The following is a 24,565-nucleotide window of genomic DNA, read 5'->3' on the forward strand; positions in this document are numbered from 1 at the left end:
TATAGCACTGTTTTCCTTTGAGAAATCTGTGTGGTGATGTATTTTAATTTAGGAAGGAAACTACTGTAATGGTTTAAATTCACATTTAAATAATTTTTGTTTAACATCTTAATTTTAACATTTTAAAATATTTTAAAAAATAATTTTATAATTAAAAGACAATTAAGCTTTTAAATAAATAAAAATGTATTGACTCGTCATTTTATGTATCTGGTGTTGTTCTAATTCTCAGGAGAGAATCAGCCAGGATAGAAGAGGACAAAGGCACCCAACACAGAATGGGCTCATGCCCAATTTCACCTTCTCTGATACAGAAATGAGACAGCTGACAAAATTGTCAGGATTTTAACATTTTTCAGATGTACTGTAACTTTCACAGTTGTGCTTATAGTACACCCCTGTGTTTGAAAGTATTTTCTACAACTGCTGACACAATGTAATGTGTGATATTTACATGAATTTTGTGATTTTTACCTCCCTTTAAGGATAATTTTTAAAAATAGCTTTAGACTTCATTTGTGAGAATGGTGACATTCACAGACAATTATAAATCCTGCTAAAACTCTAGAAATGGCACCAGTTTTTGGTAGGATCATTTTGGGTGCATATAAAGGTGATTGTCTCCTGTGCTTTCATCAGGAAAGGTTGGACCAGATGATCCTTGAGGTTCCTTACAACCTGGTATTCTATGATTCTATTCCATGATTCTATGATTCTGCTTATCAGCAAACAGTTATGAGTAGTGATTTACAAATGGTCTCATTGCTGAAGAAATGCCAATGCTCAGTAGTGACTGCCACCTGCAGCATCTGTTCTTCTGCCTATGTGTGTGTTTTCTATAACAAAAGTTCCATTGTACCTTCAAGATGGAAAATGAGGCTAAAGTTGTGATGCAAATAGTGAATTGGAAATTAAATAAATAAAGCTGAAGAAAACACGGTTCCTGCTTCTGTTGCGCTGAAGCAGATATCTGATTAACACCACTGAAGACAGCTTTTCAAAACTATTTCATTTGGTACCAAGGTTCCCAAAAGTTGCAGTGTCTTCACATCTCCTGAGAAACACAGGAAATTTTCAACTACAAGTCAAAGAAGGATCATCTTTCCCACCCAAAGGACTTGGGCTCTCGGCCCAGAGAGGAGAAACTCTGCAGCAAGATCATGGAAAGGAAAGGTTCCCACAGGTAGGCAAAGTACAAATAACTGGGTTCTTTTCCTGCAGGAAAAAAAAAAAAAAAGTTTCAACTTGCTTATCTGTTTTGTTTCAACTCAGTTTGCAGCCTTTGTCTTGCTGGGCTGGGAGGTGGTGATTTGGGATTTGGAGCACAATTGTGTGCCTGAATGAAGTCAGAGTGTGCTTGCTCAGAGGGAAATGTGTTACTGGTGTTGCTTGCTGTGACGCTGCTGCTGTTGATTGAAAGGAGCCTGCTGTGGCTTACTGCTGAAATTACGGGAATCTTCAATAGAGCGACCAACAGCGCTTGGAGGGAGATAAAAAACACAGAAGGGAAAATGTTAAGGTAAAATTATGTTGGTGGTGAAGCTTGTTGTTTATATAAACTGTTCCTACTACAAGCACAACAGTGACCTTTTCTCACGTAAGGCAGTAGAGCTCGTTCCAGGCGAGGAAAGTAATTATGAGTGTGCTCACAAAGGAGGATTTTGCAGAAGTCCTGGCAGTTTCCATCTGAGTCACCTCTTGAGAACAGGGTGGTAGCAAGTGTGTGAAGGGCCAAACCATGCCAGCCCATGTTGATGTACTATAGCTCACAGGCATGGCAGTAATTTGGGAACAAACAAATACGCTTACTTTCTGCTCAACATTTCTGTTCCTCTTCTTTTCCTCTTCAGATTACTAACTACACAGTACCTACTTCACTGAGATCCTTGGACACTTGTCTGACATAAATAGACACCAACAACAACCATACAAGCGGTTATGCTAGAAAATGTCATCTCTCGAAATCCAGCAGAAAGGCATTCAAAATCTCCCCTTTTTCAAAAAGGCAGGTAATCAGACTTTTTAACTAGTTCGAAATCAGTTTGGTTTCACTTCTCTGCCAAAAATTAATACACCAGAAAGCATCTGGTTTTCTTAGGAAGGGTACCACAGAGTCTGTTTGGAAGGTAATATGTCCAGAGGAGTCAGAATATTTCTCCTATGCTGCACTGACCAAGTGAAATCTGAGTCTCCAGCAATATCCGTCCTGGTATGAAGACTGTATCCACCAAGATACCTGTTACCAAAGCATTGGATATAACTCAATTACCAAAGGTATTTAAAAACTGCTTTTGAAATTGAATATTAGACAGGAAAAAAAAAATTGTCAGAATCACGAAAATCACAGTAAAATATAGTGAAATGATTAACCCCTTTTTTTTTTTTTAATTTACATACTACCTGAACCGAAAGAGCTGTGGTATGTCCAGTTACTGAATAGATAAATTCTAATGAAGTGGCATTGTGCATACTTAAAACATATCTGGATGTGTGTTCTCTTCCTGCATTTTGTGCAATCATTTACTTTCTTGCCAAAAAGACAACATATTTTCTTCAGGCAGTATTGAACATACAGCTTGTTCTTCCTTGCTTTATTCATGTCAGTGCACAACTTGCTGGTCATTGACCAGCACGACTGCTCCCCCCTGGTTCATTCCATGCTCTCCCGCTTCCCCATGTCCTCAGGCTTTTCAGCTTAACTCTTGGCAAAGCATCAGCTCACAATATTTCATCTTTATTCCTCAGTGTCATCAAGATGGAAGCCGCCACAGAGCAGATAACATCTCTCAAGCATGTGGTACACACAGTCCACTGGCTGGCATAAGACTTGTCTGTCCAACACCAAATGAGCCTCCATTGAAGAAGTATGGACATTAACATGACAGCTCACCCACTGCAGGAACTGAGCTGAAGCCTTCTGAAGCTGAACACACGAGCTGGAGCAAGACAGCCAAGCTCTGCACTTGGGTGCTGTGACAGCTCTCTCTTCTCTGGACGGGGGAGCAAAGTGGTAATAAGAAGGAGATATTCAATTTTAAGTTTAGACCCAAACTGTTCAGAAGGACTGCCACAGGGAACGTGCTATTCATCCTAAATATTGCTAGATATAATAAACTCCGTAAGTAGGATTTGCACTTCTAAGAGAACTGTTGGAAGAAAAGCTGGCCAGTGTGAGTATCCCATATATGCAAAAACCCCAAACCTGTCAGCAACAGTACCCAAACCAGATACATGCTTTTCCAGGTGTATGTGTGTGTTCTGCCTGTGTGACTGGTTAACACCAGAAACGTTAGAGTGTCTTGGAGAGAAATTTCATTACCTTCTAGATCTGCTGTCTCAGGTGGGAATGACTCATTGATGCCACTAGACAAAACAGCAAGGAATCTACCATATTAACACAGATGTTTTTCATTTATTGATTTCATGAAACAAATACTAAGCAAGGCGTGAAATTGCCAGACAAGGAAAATACAATGTTATTTATGGTTGTAAGGAAATAATCTTGGCAGAAAAGTGGCAGTAGATTGAATGTAGAAGTATGCAGAGATTATAGCAAACTTCTGTGACCCAGAGATCATCTTTTCACCACATGTTTGCACAGCTTCTAGCTCAGTGGGAGCCTTGATCTATGACTTTGCCCCCGAAGCTGTAATCTGTATAGCAATGATAATAACATATGTCATATAGAAATTAGTCTCCAGCTCTCAGCAGCATAGTAGATAATCACATCTAGTGTCATCTTATTCTGTGCTTCAAACATCCCCCAGTAAGTTACATTAACAGTAGACTCTGTTCCCTTGCTGGAGGCTGTGAGCCAAAAGAAAAAATAAAAAAGCAATTAAGACAATAACACATGCATAAACAACAACAACAAAACACACACACACACACAAAAAGAAACAGTTACACTCCCTAAGGCAACTGTGAGACAGAAGGACCTATGGCCACATGGTTTATTAAAGATGATCCTGAATTATGCAGTAAAAACTCCAACAGAGAGTCAACCAAAGCACAGCTCACTGGACTAGCTAGCTGCATGGAAGTATTTGTCCACAATTTTTTCTGGGCATTTTTCTTACCATGTATGCTGTAGGCACACATGCACACACAGTTTCAAATAGAAGAGTGCTCTTACTGAATTCGATGGTATGCCTAAATTCACATGTTCTGCTGGATGTGGATCTTGGGTTTTTCTCCAAGAAGAATACCATCTTCTCCTTTTAACAAGTGCTTTCTTTATAAAAAAGGTCACCATGAGATGGTAATCTCTGAACAGCTGAAACTCCTTCATGGATTGCACTGGAAATTCAAGGTTTTTATTCAGCAGTTCTAAATGAAGAATCTATCACCATCAGCAGTCTTATCCAAAGTTAATTCAAAATATTCCAAGAATATAATTGTCACACCTACTGTTTAATGTTGGCTTAAGCAGCAAAACAATCTGAAGGGGAAGTAAACACCCTCATTTATATTTGTCTCATTCCAGTTTTTAAGTGTTTGGGTTCTAATTACTAGAATCATTTTCTAAGAAATTATGGTATGTTCAACACTGCCCAAAATACTTACAAAAACTTGATCTCTACCCAGCAGTGCCTTTCAGTAAAATGAGCTACAAAATCCATTGCAATGCTGGTGATGCTTTTATCTCTGAGTGCAGCCATTTTTCTCTATCACTCCACCATCAAATACTGGCACCTCTGCGCCTCTTTGTCCACTTAAGACAATACCATCCATCTTCTGTCTCTTCCTCTGCTCTGCTGCCCCTTGGGACAGTTGGCAACGGGAGAGCTCCAAAACGGACAGTGCTTGCGCTCACTGGCATGAAGGGCTGTGATCCTCAGGGACTTTGCTTGGGCAGCAGAGGTGGGATGCCCATCATTGAGGCTGGTTGCAAAAGCATCTCTCATGGTTTTGCCTCATGTTTGCTTATTCGAGCTGTTTGCATCCAGCCCACAACTCCCTGTTGCCTTTCCTTCTTGTGGTCAGAACCCACAAAATAAATAAAGTTACATAAATAAAAACCTGAATGAATAAAAGCTCAATAAATAAAGAAGATAGGTAGGTAGGTAGGTAGGTAGGTAGGTAGGTAGGTAGGTAGGTAGGTAGGTAGATTAGATAGATGATTAGATAGATAGATAGATAGATAGACAGACAGACAGACAGATAGATAAATAAATGTGTTAAATAAAGAAAGCTAAAAAAAGAAAGCACTAGAATGTCATTCAACTTCAGAGCAGCTCTGGTGTAACAACAGCTCCATTTCAGGGCAGAAGCCAAGTCCTGCTCAAGGATAAGACTTCAATAATTTTAATCACGTTACTCTATCACTTGTCCTGTTCCCAATACTAGGTGCCAAAGAAGGTGCCAGAATCTGGTTCCATCTCAGAAGAAAATAGATCTTGACTGTTTTCATGGCTCCAACCTCAGTAAGCAAAAATAAAAGAATGCACAAAAAAGGTAAACATCTGTCTATGTCTTCTCTTACCTCCCATCTTATGTGATTTTCCTCCAGACTCACATGCTGGATGTTCACATTGCAGTGAATTCTGACTCACGGCAACAATCGCCACTGCTCATGTCTGCCTCGCATGTGAGAAAAACAAGTTTTAGCTTTTCCATGGCCAGAGGATATAGAGCTGTCCTTGGGCAGTGTTCTCTGCCTTTGGAAAGTGCCTATATTGGTTCACTGCCTCAGCTGGTAAAAACACAGAAAAATGTGAAAAACACAATTTATCATGCACTGAAGTTCAGACTCCAGAGCCAGTACTGTTTTGCTTTCTGTTCAAGGTTTGAATTCTTCTAACACAGTTCCTGTGTGTGCGTATTTGTGTGTGTGGTTTGGCTTCAGTATTTCCTGGAGGAATGTGGCCACACAGCTAAACAAAATACCTCCCTGGGGGCAGCTTGTGCTTTACAGTTGCTGCAACACAGAAAGAAAATCAGATTTTACAGAGAGAGAAATAGAGTACATCTTGCCAGGATATAAGAAAAGCTTCATGCTTGACATCATTAATGGTCAAATTATAACATAAAAAAATAATATTTTACTCCAGTGCATTTAGATCAGGAGCACTGAAACCTTGCCTATCTCTTTGCGAAAATAATGGAAGACAAATACATGAAAATAATCAATATTTTCTAGCTATAAAAGAAGTATGACCAGGCACCTTTCCCAAACTGCTCTTTAAATGTGTTCCACATGCTTTGTAAGTTGCTCTTTTCCCCTGAGGCTTGCTCTGTTAACTAAGAGGTGTATTAAATACAGATGAAAAAAAAAAAAATATCATCTCAGTGCTCTTCCTTATACTTGCAAATGCTGATTCCTCTTCACGGCTGCTCAGACCTGACACTGGTTCTCTCTCAGTGAGGACTCAGGATCCTCAGAGAGCAACAAATACATTTAGCCTTTTCCTAGCAAGTTCAACACTTGATAGAAAGGCTTATAAAATATATCTCACTAATTTTTTTTTCCTACTCCTCTCAAAGTATAAAGCTAAACAGAGCTGGTTTATTGGCATGAAGAACTGATGCACTGTGTTTGGAAATATAACTCTTCTTTGAAAAGTATGTGTAAAGCAGAATCAGAGAGTCTGCTTTGATCACTTTGATACTTTCCTGAATGTTTTTCAGGTTTTTTTGGCTCTATTTGTTTCATTTCTCTTTGGTGTCAGAGGGAGAATGGTGTAGACAATGGTATCATCTCTGCCCAGCACATTGTTGTATTACAGAAGCTCATGTACCTAAATTATGCAATAGGAAGAATTGAAACTATGTCTTTTTGACATGAACAAAGTTGATACCAACCTTTTTTGTTACTGTACAATTAATGAATAAAACAGTCTGATGTTCTGAGTGAAGTTCATAGCATGGCAGTTGCTGTGCTGCCTGTACATGTGCTTTGCACATTCCCCAGGAGCACACCCAGCCTTTCTGAGAGCACCACATAGCTGTGTAGTACTGCTTACACACAGTTTTAATACTGGATTCAAACTAGGGTCCAGTGGAGAAACTGTATTTCTCTGGCCAGTGTATTACCATATCCTTCTCTGGGCTGTACACTGAGGCCTCCAGCCTCTATTTCAGGCAGCTATGGGCTCTCTCCTAGACAGCTGTGGACCATTGCCCTATGCTTCTTCAGCTTCAGTTCTCATATGAGCCAAAGCGATGGCTACTGCTCAGCAATCAAGGCAGTGCCCATTCCAAAGGGCAGCACAGAAGCAGAGTTCCCAGTTTGCCTGGGTTCTGGATCCTTGTGTGCCTGGATCTCTATTTCGAGCAACTGGGATGTACAAGCATCAGGAGACTGTTTACAGGATCACCTCCCTTTCCATCCCTATTACAGAATTTCCCAGTGACAACTACGGGACAATGGACTGTGAATAAGGCAGGCTGTGATGGGGCTGGAGTGCCCTGAGCCATAGACCCAACAGCTGGCTTTGCCAGGAGAGCAGGAGAAGGACCCAGATGTTGGAAAAGTAACTGGGGTGATGAGTAAAGGGAGGTAAAAGAGAAAAATGCCCACATTGTTGCATGTCTCCCAATCACTGAATATTCTCACTGTTCTTTCTGCACCCCATGCAGTCTGAATTCATCCTCCTCAACCATGAGTGGCCAAATGCGTATGTAATATTGCAGATTAGCAGATCCCTGCTTTTAGCCCAGTGTCAGTATCTCCTTGTCCCTGCTAGCTATAACTCCTCTGCACATTCTAACATTACACTCACCTTTTTCATGGCAATTCTGACTAGTGGCTAGTATTTGCCTCATGATTAATCAGAAAATACGTAGTAATAAACTTAGCATATTTTTTTGCATCCTCTGTCATTGCCATATCATGAGCTCTCTCATTACAGTAGAAATTCTGTGCAAAACTCATAGCCAAACACATAATACTATTGGATTTAATTATTTCCATTAATCCAGTCTCTGATGATGTTCACTTATTGATTTACGCTATTCTGACTTACTTCTATGTCGATAATAGCTCCTAAACTTTTGGTTTTAAGTTGTGTCAATGGAAAGGTATATGACAATACTTCTCACAAAGATAGATCTTGATGAATATAGTAAAAACAATGCTTTGGCCCTATACATCTTTGTGTTACCAGGAAGTCATATAACTAAGACAAACTGCTTCATTATAAAGTAGGTGATGAATATAGTAACTCCAGATAACTCAAGCTAAAAATACGGGCTTTTCCTTTACTATTTACCCAAGATTACTGGGGAATTGGGTAGCCTCTTTCACTCCTTTGCACTCACACATGCTTTTACCCTTTGGAGGCTATTTGTTTGAGGAACAATGTTTTAACAAAGAACATTTAAATTGCCTCTGCAAACTTTAGCATGACTTTACTCTTGTGTACTCTTTGTATACGTATATCAGTCAGACACTTTACATTTCAAAAGCAACACACTTCTCACAGTTTTTTGAAGCTGGCTTCTTATTTCAGGAGAGCTGCTCATTTGCAAGGATGGCCTCAGCTCTCAGCAAGAGAGATCACTACAGTGACTCACTAGCTCTCATTGCTGATAAGATTGCTTTTTGCCCCAAATGCGGTTTGCCTGGTTTTCAGCTTGGGAAACTTCTTTAAATTCACCAGTGACTTTGCCAGCTAGTCAACGACAGCATCAGAGTGTGAATCACACCATTTCAATGGGCTGATTGTGAAATAAATATGAACAGGAACAGCAGGGGGCTGGCTTTTCTTTAGCAGTCAGAGTTTCCTTTTCACTATATGCCCTTAAAATGCCCAGGCAGCCGAGTAGCAGAGACGAAGATTGATAGAATTGCATTTGCATTTTAAATCAAGCCAAGTTCTCACCTCCCCAGCCACAACACTTCTAAAACATCAAACAAACAAACAAACAAAACAAAACAAGAAAAGCTGCAGCCAAATAGAAAGGAGGAAAATAAATGTTAATTGATTAGTCTTCTAATGGAAATTAGCTTAATGGTCCAAAATTAAAAGTATAGACGTTAAAGACCTTGCCTTGTTCTAAACATGAAAGGTATAACACAGCAACTGGGGTGATTCTTCACTCAAAATATTTATCTTCATGCCATCTCTCAGCACTTTCCTCAGTACATTACTCAACTGTAATCTTATGTCAGTTTTGTATCATTATTTCTCTACAAGGGTAAAATGAAACTTTCTAAAACCATGAGAGTAAGTAGACATACTTGCTGAGAAAGTCACCCAAGCCAACCTTGGGTCTGTCTCACCTTTCATCCAGCCAGTGACCATGAATACCCATCCCTGGCCTTGCACCAGCTGCCCTGAGCCCCCCATGCCAAGGTGGGCTGGGTTAATGCACCACTGGGTGCTCTCCAGGAAGCCACCTGAGAACCAGCCGTGCAGGCAGGAGAGGGGCTGTTTGGCACCTCATCCTTGCAGACCTTCTCAAAACTACCTGTTGAAAGCTGCCTGCAACTAGCCAGATGGATGAGGGCAACACTGCCTCAGCTCTGCCTCTGCTGGGATAGCAGGGCAACGTCCTGGTGTAGACAAGACCCTGATGCAAGCTGTGGTCCATCTACCATAGAGAGACATCAATTATACCATGCACATATGCTGCTACATTTCACATATCTTCAACTAATTCCTTTCTTAGTCACCTGAATTAAACAAACACAAACTAAACCCACACTTTTAAGGATGCTTGGTTATCTGGGAATTCATTACATGTGGTTCAGAAGCAGAAGGAGATTATTTTTCCCTTTTTATTTTTATCAAAAGGACTTAAAACAGAAAAGTTGAAATAAAAAATGAAATTCCAGTTTGAATGACAATTATGTCTGAAACACAGTCTGGTATTGACACCAGTTTCTGAGATATATTTATTTTTTCTTTATCTCAAGGCAAGTTGACAGAAGAAAACTGTAATGATTAAGATTATTTATTTTCTTAAACAGAACGAAACTCCACTTGTCTTAATCAATTCTGGATTTTACCTAAGAGAGCAGATCATCAACTATTCCACTCTATTTTATACAGTTTCGATCTGTAGAGGAGTACTTACACCTGGTACAACATATTTGTCACACGGTCTGGTTTTAGGGCACTGGCAAAGACAGCTTTGAACCTGTGTTGTGTCTCCCACAGACAGGACTCAGAAAGACAATGGTCTCTCTGAGAAACAAGAAATAATGCATCTGATTCACTCTTGCTTTGGCTTCGGGGCTTTTGTGCTACTAAGGCAAATGAACTGAACACAAGTTTTAACCTGGAGTAAGAATGTGAATCTGTGGATCTTCTGTCACTGATTTCAGTGATAGAGGATTTCTTCCATTATGCGTAAATATAAAACATGAAAAACAGTGTACAGAAAAGAAAGTAGAACTGTGGAGACATGATGTTTCGCTTGGAATGGGTTGTTATACTGAGCTGCACTTCCAGTATCATGCATTTATTTTCTCTTACTGATATCATGCTTTTGAAAGGTGTGGGAATACCAGTCCTAGAAAATTAAGTCACTGTCTCCTTGAAGATTAACCACAGCATAGACACAAGCTCCTTGGAGGGACAGCCTCTGAGAGGAGGTAACTCAGTCCTTGGTTTTTTTTAGCCCTTGAATTCCACAGTGGGCTTGTATCGGGGACAAATTTATTAGATGAATTTATTTACTTGTATCACTTCTGATGCATTCCTTGCTGTCTGATGTCATTTTTCATCGTGAGAGTAATTAGGGAGGTTGGGAATCTGACCAGCAATAGTAAGACCTAGAGCTATCAGCAACATTTGCATGGGCATGTAGAGAGAGATGGGGAGGGAGGGCAAGAGGAGGGCAGGAAAGCGTAAATAATTTGCTTTTACCGCTGAGCACTGCTTTAAACCTGAACAAGGCTCTGTCCCCAAAACCCTGCTATTGAGGCCCTGATTTCAGTGTTAATAAAGAATGGTATTACCTTAAGGTAACTCACGCACGTGAGTGGTCTTGAAGCCCAGACATAAGGCAAACAAAGCACTTGTGTGCTACTGGGAGGAAAGGAGGCAGCTCTGCTTGAGGCCATGCCCAGCCAGGGATTCAGACTGAAAGCTTCGCTGTTATTTCATTGGAGAGGTCTGTGAGTTACTCTGAGGTAAAATTGCCTTTTTCTTAGCAGGGTAGTGAAGGCTTAAGACTCTAAATCCTGCATTACTTGAATCAATAAGCCTTACAGTCACTGAAAAGAGTGTCACTGACAGGGCTAAAACCGCGTAATCTCCCGTCTCCCTGGTGTTGATGGCTGCGTTCCCACAGTGTCCCTGGGAAATGCCATTATCCCCATTATACTGGCAGCAGCCAGGACACAGACAAGTCAGTGTACGCCTGCACCACAATAACAGACACTCGTGTGGACATCTCTGAGCCAACCTGAACGCTGCCATCATGCTGAGCCCCACATACCCCATGGGTCTCAGGAGCCTGCTGCCCAAGCCTGCTGTCCCACTGCAAAGGCAGGTTGGGCACATCACCGCTGGAGAGGGCTGGTAAGCAAAGCAAGTGTCCACAATTCAGTCACTGATTTGAGGCAGCACAAGAAAATTATTCTTGTTCCTCAGCCATGCTGGGCTGTCCTGTCTCTGTCCTGGACCACAGGATTCCCCATTTCCACATGTTTTCCCACAGGGAAAGTGCCCAGTGCCAGGTTTGTGCTGGCAAGACCTCCAGATTTCAGAACATCTCATTAATTTTTCTGACCCAGATGGCTTAGTTGCTTCAATAACCATTTTATCTAAGGACAGGCTTTTGAGCAGCAACATCTGTTTCCTCAATATATATGTAAATCTTTCAAAATAACAACAGCATTGTAGAAAAAAAGAAGCCCATACCACTGAGTAAGCAAAGAGTACTCTTCCTTAACTCTCACAAGGACATAGCATTGCAACACCAGGCTTGTGACAGGTCATGCCTACCTTGTCTATTGTCCATGGCTTGGCCAAGCTGTGCAGATCACCAACAGAAATGTATTGCTAGTGTGAAAGAGGAGACATGTTGGATTAACCCATCTTAAAACGCAGGCACACCATGCTGCTGTACCTGGTTTCCCTTCTGTACTGGGGCAGCTGGCAGCATTGTGTACCAGCTCCTCCAAAACCCAGGGCAATGTGTGAGACTGTACAAACCCTATCCCAAAATTCAGTGCTGATATCTACAAAAAGGCTCAACGAAGTCCACTCACTGTTGCAGAATGTGGAAAAACAACCAGACAAGACTTTAACCAAAAAGCCAAGGTTTCCAAAAAGCCTGTGAACACCTCTTTTGTGCTGGAATTGAAGCTTGCAGGGCAGTTCAGCTCTAATCTGAAGGAAGTAGAAGCACCTTTGCCACAACAGTCAGCTGACTCACAGGACGCTGAATTGCGTCTTAAATACACAGGGCTTTCTCTGTAAAGTGCATTTCACTTTTCCTATTTTTCAATATAATCAGAAGCTCATTTCATGAGGTGTCTCATAGCAGCCCCCAAGTACTTTAAAATAAATATTTTCATTAAACGAGTGGATTTTGGTATTAGGAAGTCAGTAACTTGAAAGGACTTTTGTCAAAAGTTGGTGGAGGCCCTAGTAGACTGTTCAAACATGGGAGGAATTTCTGCCTGCATAGTGAGTCCTTTGACTTTTAGAAAAATATTATTGTTTTAATTTTCAGTAACTTAGAAGCAAAAGGACAACATAACTCAAAAATATTTTTAAATATATATACACAGTTATGTCATGATAATCTTCTTATTTTCTTCTCAGCCCATGTGTCTGCTTTTGCTGTGGAATATTCCTTATAAAAGAGTAAATAAATGCACTATAAATAGCACTTAGGGCAGTAGTGACATCATCAGCTTCAAGATTTGATGCAAAACTCAGAGTATGTGTTCTGAGCCAGTCATATTCTCACTGAATTGCAGAGTATGGTAAAGATGTGTCTGTGGTGGAGATGTCCATGTTGCAGTGATCATCACAAATATGGTAATATTGATTGACTTCTGCTGTGCTCCCTTCTAATGCTAGCCTGAGCATTGTCCCACAGTCTGGAAAGGCTGTAAATAGCAGCTTCTCCATAGAGGCAATCCTTAGGCGACTTTTGACTTTAACTAATTTGATCTTTGCCCCTTCCATTCCTCCAGTTCTAAAGACTATTTCCATGTCCATTTTGAATATTGCCTCTAAGATGCTATTAGCCTTTGTGAAGAACTGCTTGTTTCTCCCTGTTAAAGACCTTCTCTGCCCAAGGCAGGGTATGCACCAGAATTAATAAGTGGCTTTGCATAAGTCATTGGACAAAAACAGCCAGTGAAAAGAGAGTTTGGGGTTTCAAGGGCTTTGGTAACTGTGCATCTGGTTCAGAGTTGTGCCAGCTGCCGCAGACTGGAAGGACTCTGAGTGCCTGGTGTTACTAGCAAGTTCTCCTGAAGTCACCAGTGAGCTTCTCAGAGAAAAAGAAGTTATTTGCTCATATCACAACCATACATTGAATGTGTTCAGAGCTCAAGGCTAATCTTGCTGATGAGCTACAAACAGAAAACAACCGAGAGTAAAGTATTTGTCTTTTTTGAACTGAGTTGTATACTCTGCATGCTGAGATGTGAAGAAGTGCTGATGAGGTAGTATTCATCTGGGTCAGAGTCAACTATGCATGTAATCTGGCCCAGGGAGGAGATTTAGGTGAGGAAATGAAACTCTGGTCCTTCCTTTTTTTTTTTTTTTCCCAAAACAAGAAAAAAAAAAGTGCAGAGCATTTCTGAGAGTAGCTCATTTTTTTAACTATTTGAGTAGACATCCATCACAGGTGGCTTTCCTTGAGTTGGTTTATATGGAATCAGAGAGAAACCACAAGGCAGGAATACTGCAACTGAGCAAAAACTTCAGAGCAATTTACTTCAGCAATTTTGCCCATTCACAAAGCAGAGAGACATTTTTTTAAAATTTGTTTAAATGTTTGGCGAGGCCTGGATCCTGCCTTGCTTTGCCATCTGGGTCACGAACAGCTTGGCAGCTCAGTAAGTCATTGCGTTTCCCTGTTCTGTGGAATAAACCCGAGGTGTGGATCATTTCCCTGCCTGTCAGTGGCAAAACATCTCTGCAAGTTTGTGGGACAGAGCAAATCTCACCTCTTCAGATAAGACTCATGGTTCTGCAGGATATAAGTGTGGGGTCATGCAGACTTCAAGTGCAGAGACATGAACAGCGGGTGCCAGTCCTTTCCTCCCCCCTTCCCTTTGTCACTACCTCAGAACATGGCCACACAACCCAGCACCCTGCACCTTCAGAAACTGGGAAAGAAATTAATTCCAGGTCTCCCAATTTTGGGGCAAAGATCATAAGCCCTCAGTGTTATGCAAGTGCTGAGCATTTCCTCTTCTGAATGCCTTCTCAGAGCTGAGGGCTGTGACTGCAATAGGTGGTATTCAGCACTTATTCCAGGTTCTCTGAAACATGCCACCAGGTGAGGTTCCTGTGTCATGGGGCTTGCACCCTGGCCTGGGAGACGGGATTGCATTAGGCCATAGGAAGTTTCACACATGCTTCTCTGGCCCTAGGCAACCAAAGTTCATAATGTCATTCCAAATCAGTGTTGACACCTTCAACATTCTCCTAAAGACAGATTTTTAAATAGCTTTCAGCTGCCTGAATATGGCCAGGACACAGGACATTGTTTTGCTGGTGTTTCATGTCAGAGTCACCATGAGGTCACATGTGTCACAGCCATTTTGACATCTAACTATCTTTTAGAACATGATCCATAGTATTTGCAGATTGAAATTACTGTAGGCTTAATATAGGTAAAACACACACAAAAAAAGAGAATGTTGCTTGCATTTTAAAAAAAAAGAAGCTTCATTTTGAAGACATCCTTAGCAGGAGCTGGATTGCTGACTTCTTGTACTGGGAAACCATTTAAGCTGTTCAGAAGACTGCTTTTGTGACAAAGTAACCACATTTTAGCAGTTTGCCAAACAAGACTGTGATAGAAGGATAATATTTCACTCCTACCAACAGCTACTCTTTACAGTAATGAGATGGTGATTAAGAGTCTGTTTCTTTACTGGCAAGGCTCACAGCATCCTTTCCTTGGACAGCCAGTAGGTAGCTGTGTTTAAACCTTTGATCCAGCTGCTTGGGGCCATCTCAGAAGGTTTCCTTTCCTCTTCAATTCACTTGTCTAGGCAACTCCCTTTCCTGCAGATAAGACCCAGCAGCCCATTCTGCAAGGCCAGTCCTAAATTCCCCAGAGCCAGGACTGCCAACTTTTCTTTCCTGTCCAAGCATCTACCAGTTTAATCTTCAGGAGCACTTAATGTTACTAAACCAATCATTCTTTATGAAAGCAAATAATTGTATTCCAAGTAGTAGTATGAAGTAGTATGAAGCTCTCTTTCCTTGTTTTCTCCAGATGTTTTGGTGGATTTAAGTCAGAGTCCTCTGCAACACATAAATGCTTCCTTTTCCTCAAAGCTAGTTTTCAAGACTCTGATTTTCTCTCTAAAATGGCTGGGGAGAAGCCACTTTCTTGTATAGGTGTTCAGTGATTTCCCCTTCTCCTACCTTCAGATGAACCTTCCTGGCCTATTTCAATGCCAGGACATTGCAGTACATCATCAGATACTTTATTATTTTGGTTAATACCTAGCTACAATCTGAATCTGAAAGGTGGTGTGCAGGGGTTTTTTGGTGGGGAAGGAATACCTTGTGAAATAACCAGTTCTTCCTTCAAGGGTACCTCTATTACACAGAACAATTAACATGTAAGAACAGCATATGTTCAGCCTCATGCCTGCATCCCAGCAGCTGGTTTTCTCAGCTCTGTCTGGTATCTAATAAAACAACAGAGTCTCATAAATTCAACTCAGAAAGCAAAATGGTTTTTATACATTTATGACAGCCATATAGAGATGTATGCATTCTGTTTGAGACCATTAATGTGTAAAAACACAGGTGTCCCCAAGCAGCCATAATAAGCACTATTGTTTTGATTCAGAAATTATGAGCATCTGCATAAGTTGAAAAGAGAAAATTACTCTGGACCTGGGAGGTTTACTTTACAGCGGTAATCTTTCATACCTGCTAAGAGTGATAAGCAAGTCTGATCAATACTGCCAACATATGACACCAGTCCTGGAAGGACACCCCTCTGTCTGCAGTCTATGCAGTCCCACAGCTGTGCATTATGTTCTCAAGAAAGAGGCATATGTGCCAAAACAGATACAGGATCAGGTCTATGACCTTCTGACAACCCTGTGCTGTTTCTTACACATATTTCTGTTGCTTTAGATGCTCACCAGGTAGTTTTCCTTCTGGAATGAAAAGGACCAGCAGCGTTTGTTTTTGTTACACTCACTCCCTCCTTTCCCTGCCCTGGGCAGGAAAGCGCCAGCAGCTCTGCCTCATAGGTTGGCAGGAAATTTAAAACAGCAGCAAGCTGCTGCTCGGACCACCCCTACACTTTATTTTTTTTTTCCCATTGATGAAGGAGACTATTTATTTTGGGGCTGACTTGTCAAACTTACTCGTTGATGCTCACCAGTAGCTGCCTAACCACTAACTGATTTTTTTCCTCCCTTTCTCCTCCTTTTGGCAAGTTCCCCACAATGAAGATGCTGCTGAGCCTGATTGCTCTGCTCTCTGCTGCCCTGATAGCCAACGCAGCCCCTCCAACTTGTTATTCGAGGGTGTTGTCTCTGAGCAAAGAAATCACGGAGTCCTTTAAGGAGTTACAGACATCCAAAGCTGTGGTGAGTCTACCTAAAACTGCTCCTGCAAAGATGCTGCAAGTTGCTTGCTTTTGACAAAAGTTTATCTCTAAACAAAATTGCAATGGGTCTTTCTTCTTTCCTGCAGGACTCATGTGTGGAGATGCTGCCCAGCCTGTACTTGGACATACATGTAAGTTTTCACACTTCTTTCTTACTGCTCTACAGTAAAAGCAGCTAATGGAAAGAGATACAAATCCTATTTTGAGCCTTAATAAAATCCCTATGGATCTTCTGAGATTTTACTTATTTAAAAAATCAAAAATGAGGAAATCAATATTTTGAAGTGATTACAATTTAATTTATTGTGACAGAGGTTTTTCAGAAGTTAGATGTGTACAATGAGAGTTTAATAATAGTTTAAAAGCAGAAATGCAGGAGGAAGTTTCTTTACTTATTATTCTACTTCATTTTATATCATGAGTGGCTTCTGGCACTGCAGTTTTAATACAAAGTACAGGAATACCTTGCTGGTTTTTCCTGTTTTAAATAACCACTTGTCGAATCCAGAAAGGAAGAGTATGCCTGAGGATATGGAAGTGTGATACTGAGAAAAGACAGCAGTAGTTATCTCCCAGCAAAGATGAAATAGCCTCCTGCACACATTGTTTAGGTCATAGTGTTCTGCCCTGGGATATCCAACATATTTTGCTTCTGTTCCCAGTGCTCAACTGAGTAACTAAAAAGCAGAAAATATCACGCAAACCAAGAGATGTCTCACACATTTTGTCAGAGGCAACTACACCATCAAGTCTTGCAAGTCAGGACCCTCCAGAACAATTACTCTGAAAAAAAATTTGCCTGGTGTTCACAGAATTACCTATTGTATAGGAACAGAGGAACAGTGCAACTATTTTGTAGGTAACTCCACCAACTAGAGTAACAGATTTGATTGTATTGGCACTGCTATTTCCTAAAGCATGTAAGAAATAAGCTGGCAAATGAAAACTTGTCTCTGCACTTTTCCAAGCACTTATTTGGACCAAATATCTTCGTTATGAAGTACTGATGGTGAATTTTCCTAACTGAAGGTTACATAGATTACACATGCATAGAAGTAGGAATTCAAGGTTCCCACAGAGGCAGTAAGAATTTTGTAAGTGGTGGACGAGAAACATAAATCTGTGTTTGTGCAGGGTTACACTTACCTCTTTCGCATGCTTTGCAGAATTACTGTGTGTTGGCAAAACTCCGTGATTTTGTGGCTTACCCCAGATGTGAGAGAGTGCTTGAAGTGAGTGAGCTGAAGGAAAAAGCCCGGAGCTTGTACACCATCATGATCTCCTACTGCAGAAGGGTAGGTCAAGATGCACCAACAGGGACATAGTCTCTGCTTTTAGTCCACTCTGTCTCCACCCTATCTCCTGATGAGTGAAACTGGATCAGGGCCTCAGATTCTCAACATGGTGCTATCTTCTGCTTTCCTCCTTATAACTGTTAGCCTTCTCCTTTGTTTCTCCAGGACTTGGTGTTCCTCACTGATGACTGTAGTGCTCTGGAAAATCCTGTTCTGCCTCCCATTGAGCCCTCCATCATTGAGAGCTAAAATGGAGTCAACCCAAAAGTTGTACCTGGAAAATTTTCAAAGAGACGAACAGTCAAAATATGTATCCACAGTCAACTACAATGTTAACAACTAAGATCTTTTTCAAGCACACTAGCAATATTATCTCAGACCTACTCATTTTTCTCTGCTGTGGCAGGAAATGAACTGCATGCCTTGCATACCTACTGAGCTGCTAGGAAAATTACGGTTAGAGAGCATTTTTTTCATTTGGCAAGGTATGTATGAAGTATGTTTTGTTTAAACATTAGATATTAGATTTTTTTTTTTTTTACTCTTTTGTGACTATCTAGATTCATATAAAGAAAATACATTATGATCGATATTTCATCCTGACTTAGCAGTTATTCTTTAATTAGATGGGCTTGGAAGGAAACACATTGGTTTTTCTTGAAGTGTTTGATGAAAGAAGTGTAACTCTGTACTGGCAGATGTCTCTCTTCATAGCTCATGTATGTGTGCTGATAGTTCTTTATGTCAGACTTATAAGAACAGAGGTGAAAGTAACCTGTCTCTGTGGAAAACTAAATAAAACAACCTTCTTATCCAAAATGCTTGTGTTACATCATGTCTTTCAAGATCAACCCAAAAGGTGTTATTCTTACAAACTTACTTTTCACAGACACTTGCAGATTGTTTTCACCGTAGAAACCATATTTAGCTTTGTTTCCGTAGCAATGCAAACTTTGCTGTGTGTGTGCATGATTTGACAATATATAAGTTTCTACTGGGAGAATTTCTTTGACAAAATTAGTGGATTTTAAAAAAATACCGTTTCTTTGGTGTGAGAATGTAAACTGTGAGGCAGTGGCTCAGAAAGCCTATTAAATGTTTGGACAGATTATTGTGTTCCTAAGAAATAGCCCATACACTGAGCTATCGAGATTAACAAAATTTCCAGAAAATAGTTGCAGAGTCATTGGTCCCTTCAGCATCTGCAGGACATGAGACTTTCACACCTTGCAGCTCTTTGGTGCCGAGAAAGAAAGGATCTTCCCCATATCCTTGGAAGTAGCTGCTATTACCCTGAAGTCCCTTCCTTCCCTCTGTACAAGTTGCTCCTCCCTCTCCTATACAGTATTCACTGGTTGTTCATCTGCAGCACAGCCAATTCTGGTGACTTGTTCAGTGGTCTCACCATGTTTTATAAAAAACCCATCTTCTATAATCACGGGATTAAATGACAATCACAGTTTCTCTATCACCCTCCCATTCCAGTGAATATCTGAAGGTATCAACCACACTGACTGACAACCGTTATGGAAGTAAGTGAATCATAACATTAATTCAAAGGAAAAAAATGTACTATATTTTCTGCATCACCTGAACATACCCAAGGCCAGCTCCTCCAGCAGCAACTATATTCTGGAATGAGGGCACCTACTAGCATGCTGGCAGGGAGCCTGATAACCACACAGGAAGTGTGTAAGCACTGGTAGCTCCCTGGCTCAAGGAGAAATGCAAGTGAAGTTGAACCATTTGCTGTCAGACTCTACATTCAAGTTTTTCCTCCCACTAACCAGAGGCTCAGCCACCACCTGGTAAACATATAGCACTGGGATGATATCAAGGTCTAAACACTTCCATACAAGTACCAAAACCACACCACAGCCCCTACTATTCATACCTTTATACAAAGAAAACTGTAGACGTACCTTAAAAGAAAGTATGGTATGGTCATGACGGGTCATGGCATTTGCAGAGCTAACCCAGAACCTGCTTGGAAGCTGGCAGCTGAACCTGTTAATTTTTTGCTCTTTTTTCTATCTCCAGGTGTCATGTGTTTTAAACACAAACCCATTGTAAAGTTTGTTTTGTGACTTGGCAAGCAAACTGCAGAGCAAGATGCATTTTCTTTCCCACAGAAGCCCACTCAGCTGCATCCCTACAACTGGACTTTGGTTAAAGTCTGTGCAGACTGTGCAGAAGTGCATGGCACTTCTGGCCCTGTTTCTTTCTTGATGCATGGGCACACATTTTCTGAAATTGAGTTTTTTATGAGGATTTTTGCATGGATCTTCTTATAACTCCTGCTTTGTTGAAGTAAACAAGCCTTCCCTAGACCATTTTGATAGAACTCATGATCCTAAGTCCAGATTTCTCCCATAAAGTTCCCATTCTTTCAACGACCTTCTAAATATATTTCTCCTGCTGTAGGCTGACTACATGTAGCCTAATTTCTCTGGGACAAAATTTGTTGCAAGATGTCTTTGGAATTGGAAATAGAATACAAATCATTACTTTATTTGCATTTTTTTAGTTAGTAACTTTAGCCTTTTCATGACTGACAAGGACACACTGTCTGCAATACACTCTTAGCATGGTTACTCACCAACAGCTCAGTTTGGTACTGTTACATCCTACTCCTGTAGAAGCTGAGAAAAGCAAGTAGATGCTTTGGGGACTGTACATGCTTGAATGGACTTTAAAAGCCTATCCTCCATTTGTAGATGCTGCATATTTTATTCCCAGAATCAGATTTGTCTGGTCACTGGTGCGATTTTAAACCGAGTGTATTCCCTGTGGTTTATGCTGCAACTGCCTTCACATCTTGTCTGTCACATTTCATGGAAAGTCTGCTGAAAACTAAGCTATACTCTTTCAGTTCACAGTAACCTGCTGTCACTCAGACTATCTTAATGAGATTTGTGATTAGATGAACCCTTTTTATGAACAGCATCTTTTTCCAGGTTGCCATAGTCCGTATATATATATAAAATCCACATGTTGTCTGACAAGAAATCATTCATTTCTTTCAGTAAGACAGTAAGTTTACTAACTTTATAATTTACCATTCTATCAGGTATTTAAGGAAGGAGTGGAGCCATCCACACAGCCGAGCATTTATTCCTGCAACACGACCGCCTATGCTCATTAGGGCCCCAGCCAAGAGGGAGCCTGTGAAGGGATTAAGAAAGACATATTTGTTGTAATCTGTCAACTGGCATCTTGCCTAATTAGTGGAGAATATTACTAAAAGCATATAATTAAGAAACTGTACTCAGTCCAGTTACCTTAAAGTGTTTAACCAATGTAAATAAACCAGCAATTTTTTCCATATTAAAATATTTCTGAGTGTACAGCAATGCAAGTGAAAATTACAATGGATAAGCTCCACCAACTTTATTTGTGCAAATTTTTAGATTAATACTTTTCTTTTAGTGTTTCTCTGGTCAGGAACCCCGTGCCACTCAAGATTTTACTATTAACCTAACGGAGTGAAAAAAAAAAACAGTCCACAAGGGAGCTGTTGGTAGCTATCTCAAAATTCAGAAACAATGTCCAAAGGAAGGCCATGATCTCATTATGATAAGATTTTTCACAGTTTCTGTTTCCTCAGCATAGGGTAAGTGTGTATCCTCAGACAAATAATATAGCAATGAACAGAAAAACAACTAAAATATCTATCTTTGGAAGACAGATAAATACATACGTATATACCCTGAAATCTTATTTTGTGTTCACATGTCTGTAAAGAGGATGTGTACAGACAGGTAAGAGTATTTTGAAGCCAAACAGACATGGGCATGACAGAGAAACCTCTCCAAAGGTGTTCTGCAATAGATTGAAATATATTGACATTACTTCATTAATATTCAAACCTTACAGAAGAAAAAAAACTAGAGTCATAGAACAAGAAAGAAATTCAAGACCTCCTAATACATCCTGTGAGCCCAAGACTAGCCTGGCTATCCTAGGTCATTCCTGATGGCAGTTCACCTGAAAAATTTTAAGAAAAAGTTGATGCTAGAAAGCCCACAGCAGTTCAAATCAATCCATTCCAGACTCTCCTTTTGTAACAAAGTTTTACATGGTACTCAATTTGCCCTCCCAAAATTTAAGCCCATTGCTTTCAGCAAATAAATGGGGACTAGATTGTTCTTTTTTGTCTTTGCAGCAGATGTTAGTACATTTGAAGACTTTTGGCTCTCTCCCCACTCTACAAATCCAGTTCTCTCAATCTTTCTTCATTGATCAGAGGTCTAGAAAACATGACCCTTCTTGTTGCCTTTCTTCTAGCTCAATCCACTTGGTTCCTTTTTGAAGCACAGTGCTCGAAGTTAAATATGGACATCCACCTAAGGTCTTATCAATGTCAAGTAGTGTAGAAAGAAAGATTAATCAATAATGTCCTGATAATAGTGGATTACAAATAAAAAATCATCTCCACGAATCTTGAGACATTGTTAGACTTCTTAATTTAAATTTTAAGATGAATGTAGAAAGCTAAACTACAAGTTGGCCTCACTACTCTATAATGAAGAAAATGTTTGAGAGGAAACAAAACAAAACAAAAAAAACACACCAACAACACAAAGCAACAGATACTGAAATACAATTGAAGTACAATGGCATCTCCATTCACTGTACAGGTAGTTATAAAGCCTACTGGAGTCAGTGTCAGTTTTTGAATACTCTGTGCAATGAAGAATCACATTTTTTAAATTCATATGGACTCCACAAAGTGATCCACACCTCCTGCTTCCCAGGACACTGTCCCAGCTCCCAGGCTGTCAAATCCTGCCAGTGTCAAGATGTGGCAGGACTGAGGATACAAGGTTACTTTTAGACCCCTACATTAAATATCTTTGTACCTTTCTCTGGCACATTCTGACATGAAACAGTTCATGTCCTAACTACTAAACACTTGCCCTCCTGACCAGGGTGGCTGTGGCCAGGTTGCCTTTTGGCAATGGTCTCCGGTCCATACCTACATCTAAAACTTGTTTGGAATAGTGGCATCTGCCCCAGGTCAACACTGTACGCAAAACTGTTATAAGAATTTCCAAGTATAGCCAGGGATGTTTCAATACCTGGAAATGTTCCTAACACTGAGCAAATAAATAAAAGACTGATTCGGGAATGTGGTGATTCAGTTGTTCTCCTGGGAGAAAAGACGTGCTTTGCAGACTGTTAACACATTTCACATCATTACTGAATTAAAACACAGACCCTGAAGTAGTCCAGGGAGCAGACCTCAAACCTGCCCAGTTTCTATATGACTTTCCCATAAGATAAGTACCAGGTAAATGAGCCAGAAAGGTGTTATTACTATTGAGTGAGAAAGGGAAGCAAGAATGTAATTTTTGGTAAACCAAGGTCAGACAGAAACACTTATAATGACCTCGAAAGGGAAATAATGTTATTTGGAGATTGTAACTTTTTTCACTTGTTTGTTTTCCACTGTTTCATACAGAGGAAGCTTTCTCTGCAGTTCCAGAATTTAAGTTATTTTTCTCCAATGTGAGTTCTCTGAGGTCAAATAAGTGCTTGTCTGTTACTGCTTTCTTAAGACAACTGGACAGGCAGAAGATGTGAGTTTGTAAAGCAGGCTGTTTATAAAGAAATTTTCCTTGATCAGGACACAGAGGTCAGGTCAAGGAAGCAAAGAAATACGTTCAGGCTGTTCTATAGCTTCCCTCTTCTCATGAATAGGAACTGTTTCTGTGTTTATAACCCCAGTCACTAACTATACATCTGGGAACTATTTGCATCTTATGCCCCCAAGCAGTTCTGCTTGCCTTTTAATTGCTGTGAAGTGCATTGCTTGCCTTAGTGTCCTCCTCTAAAATTTTAATAACAAGACTTTTTTTTTTTTCTTTTTAAGAAGATCTACAAAGTCAGTTCTAGACTAAAGTATGAGTATCTTTTGTTCATCCTTTACACAGCACCAGGCTGTATAGCCTGGGCCTGTCCTGTGACTGACTAGAGCAGTTCAGAGCTGGGCTGAGCCACAGCTGGTGGGTACAACAGACAGTTGCATTTACATAGCACCTTTCTTCACTCAGCACTTTCATCCTCTTTAAGCACTACCATCTCATTTTTATTAAGTATCCAAATGTGCAAGCTTGGAGGAGTCCTAGGAGCCTTCAACCTGAGCTTTGCCAGGCCTTGTATGGACACAAGTCGAGAGTCTACAGCCAGTCTGGGGTACATACACCATCCTTGAAATCCTCTGTATCAAAGGTAAAAAAAGTCATGAAGTGATACAGGAAAAAGTAAGAATCACACAACATGAGAGTTTGTAGGAGAGGAAAGGCTCGGTGAACTTCCACCATGGCCACAAAGGGCAGGCAGAATGTCAGAGCCACATCTTAACCCTCTCCCACCCCCCAACTCCCTGCTTAGTACTTATAAGAAAAAATGAGCTTATCTGATTGCCTAACATAAAAACGTTTTTAGCTGATCCTAAAGGTTCCTCAGTCGCTTTGACTGAACCGAGGTAAGAGAGTGGTGATGGGAAGGAAGAAGGGCCAGGCAAGAGCATCCTGAAC

The 24,565-nt window shown here is 40.5% G+C and overlaps 2 protein-coding genes across 3 annotated transcripts in view; one reads left to right on the top strand and one right to left on the bottom strand.

Moving 5' to 3' along the window:
* Positions 1 to 18,026, bottom strand: part of STK32B (serine/threonine kinase 32B) — a 197,972-nt gene extending 179,946 nt beyond the window's left edge. The window contains exon 1 of one of the 2 annotated variants that reach the window (XM_071808572.1): positions 17,875 to 18,026. Coding sequence is in view for 1 of the 2 variants with exons in the window: in XM_071808571.1 (XP_071664672.1) it covers positions 5,486 to 5,492 (7 nt within the window). In the remaining variant the exon portion in view is untranslated. Of the gene's footprint in view, positions 1 to 5,485; positions 5,656 to 17,874 lie in introns of those variants that run through there. The other variant, XM_071808571.1, reaches the window with a different exon arrangement.
* Positions 16,338 to 18,842, top strand: CYTL1 (cytokine like 1). The gene is made up of 4 exons (XM_065837629.2): positions 16,338 to 16,708; positions 16,815 to 16,859; positions 17,895 to 18,023; positions 18,189 to 18,842. The coding sequence occupies exons 1-4, from the start codon at positions 16,565 to 16,567 to the stop codon at positions 18,270 to 18,272; spliced, it is 402 nt and encodes a 133-aa protein (XP_065693701.1). The 5' UTR covers positions 16,338 to 16,564; the 3' UTR covers positions 18,273 to 18,842.
* The last annotated feature ends 5,723 nt before the right edge of the window (positions 18,843 to 24,565 follow it).

The sequence above is a fragment of the Patagioenas fasciata genome, chromosome 4 (genome assembly GCF_037038585.1).
Source record: "Patagioenas fasciata isolate bPatFas1 chromosome 4, bPatFas1.hap1, whole genome shotgun sequence".
NCBI classification, from domain to species: Eukaryota; Metazoa; Chordata; class Aves; order Columbiformes; family Columbidae; genus Patagioenas; species Patagioenas fasciata.

Excerpts from the sequence above, each read along its gene's own strand:
- CYTL1 (XM_065837629.2), top strand. The coding sequence starts at position 16,565 with ATGAAGATGCTGCTGAGCCTGATTGCTCTGCTCTCTGCTGCCCTGATA. Across the intron at positions 16,860-17,894 it reads GCCTGTACTTGGACATACAT|AATTACTGTGTGTTGGCAAA; the intron begins GTAAGTTTTCAC and ends CATGCTTTGCAG. Across the intron at positions 18,024-18,188 it reads TGATCTCCTACTGCAGAAGG|GACTTGGTGTTCCTCACTGA; the intron begins GTAGGTCAAGAT and ends TTGTTTCTCCAG.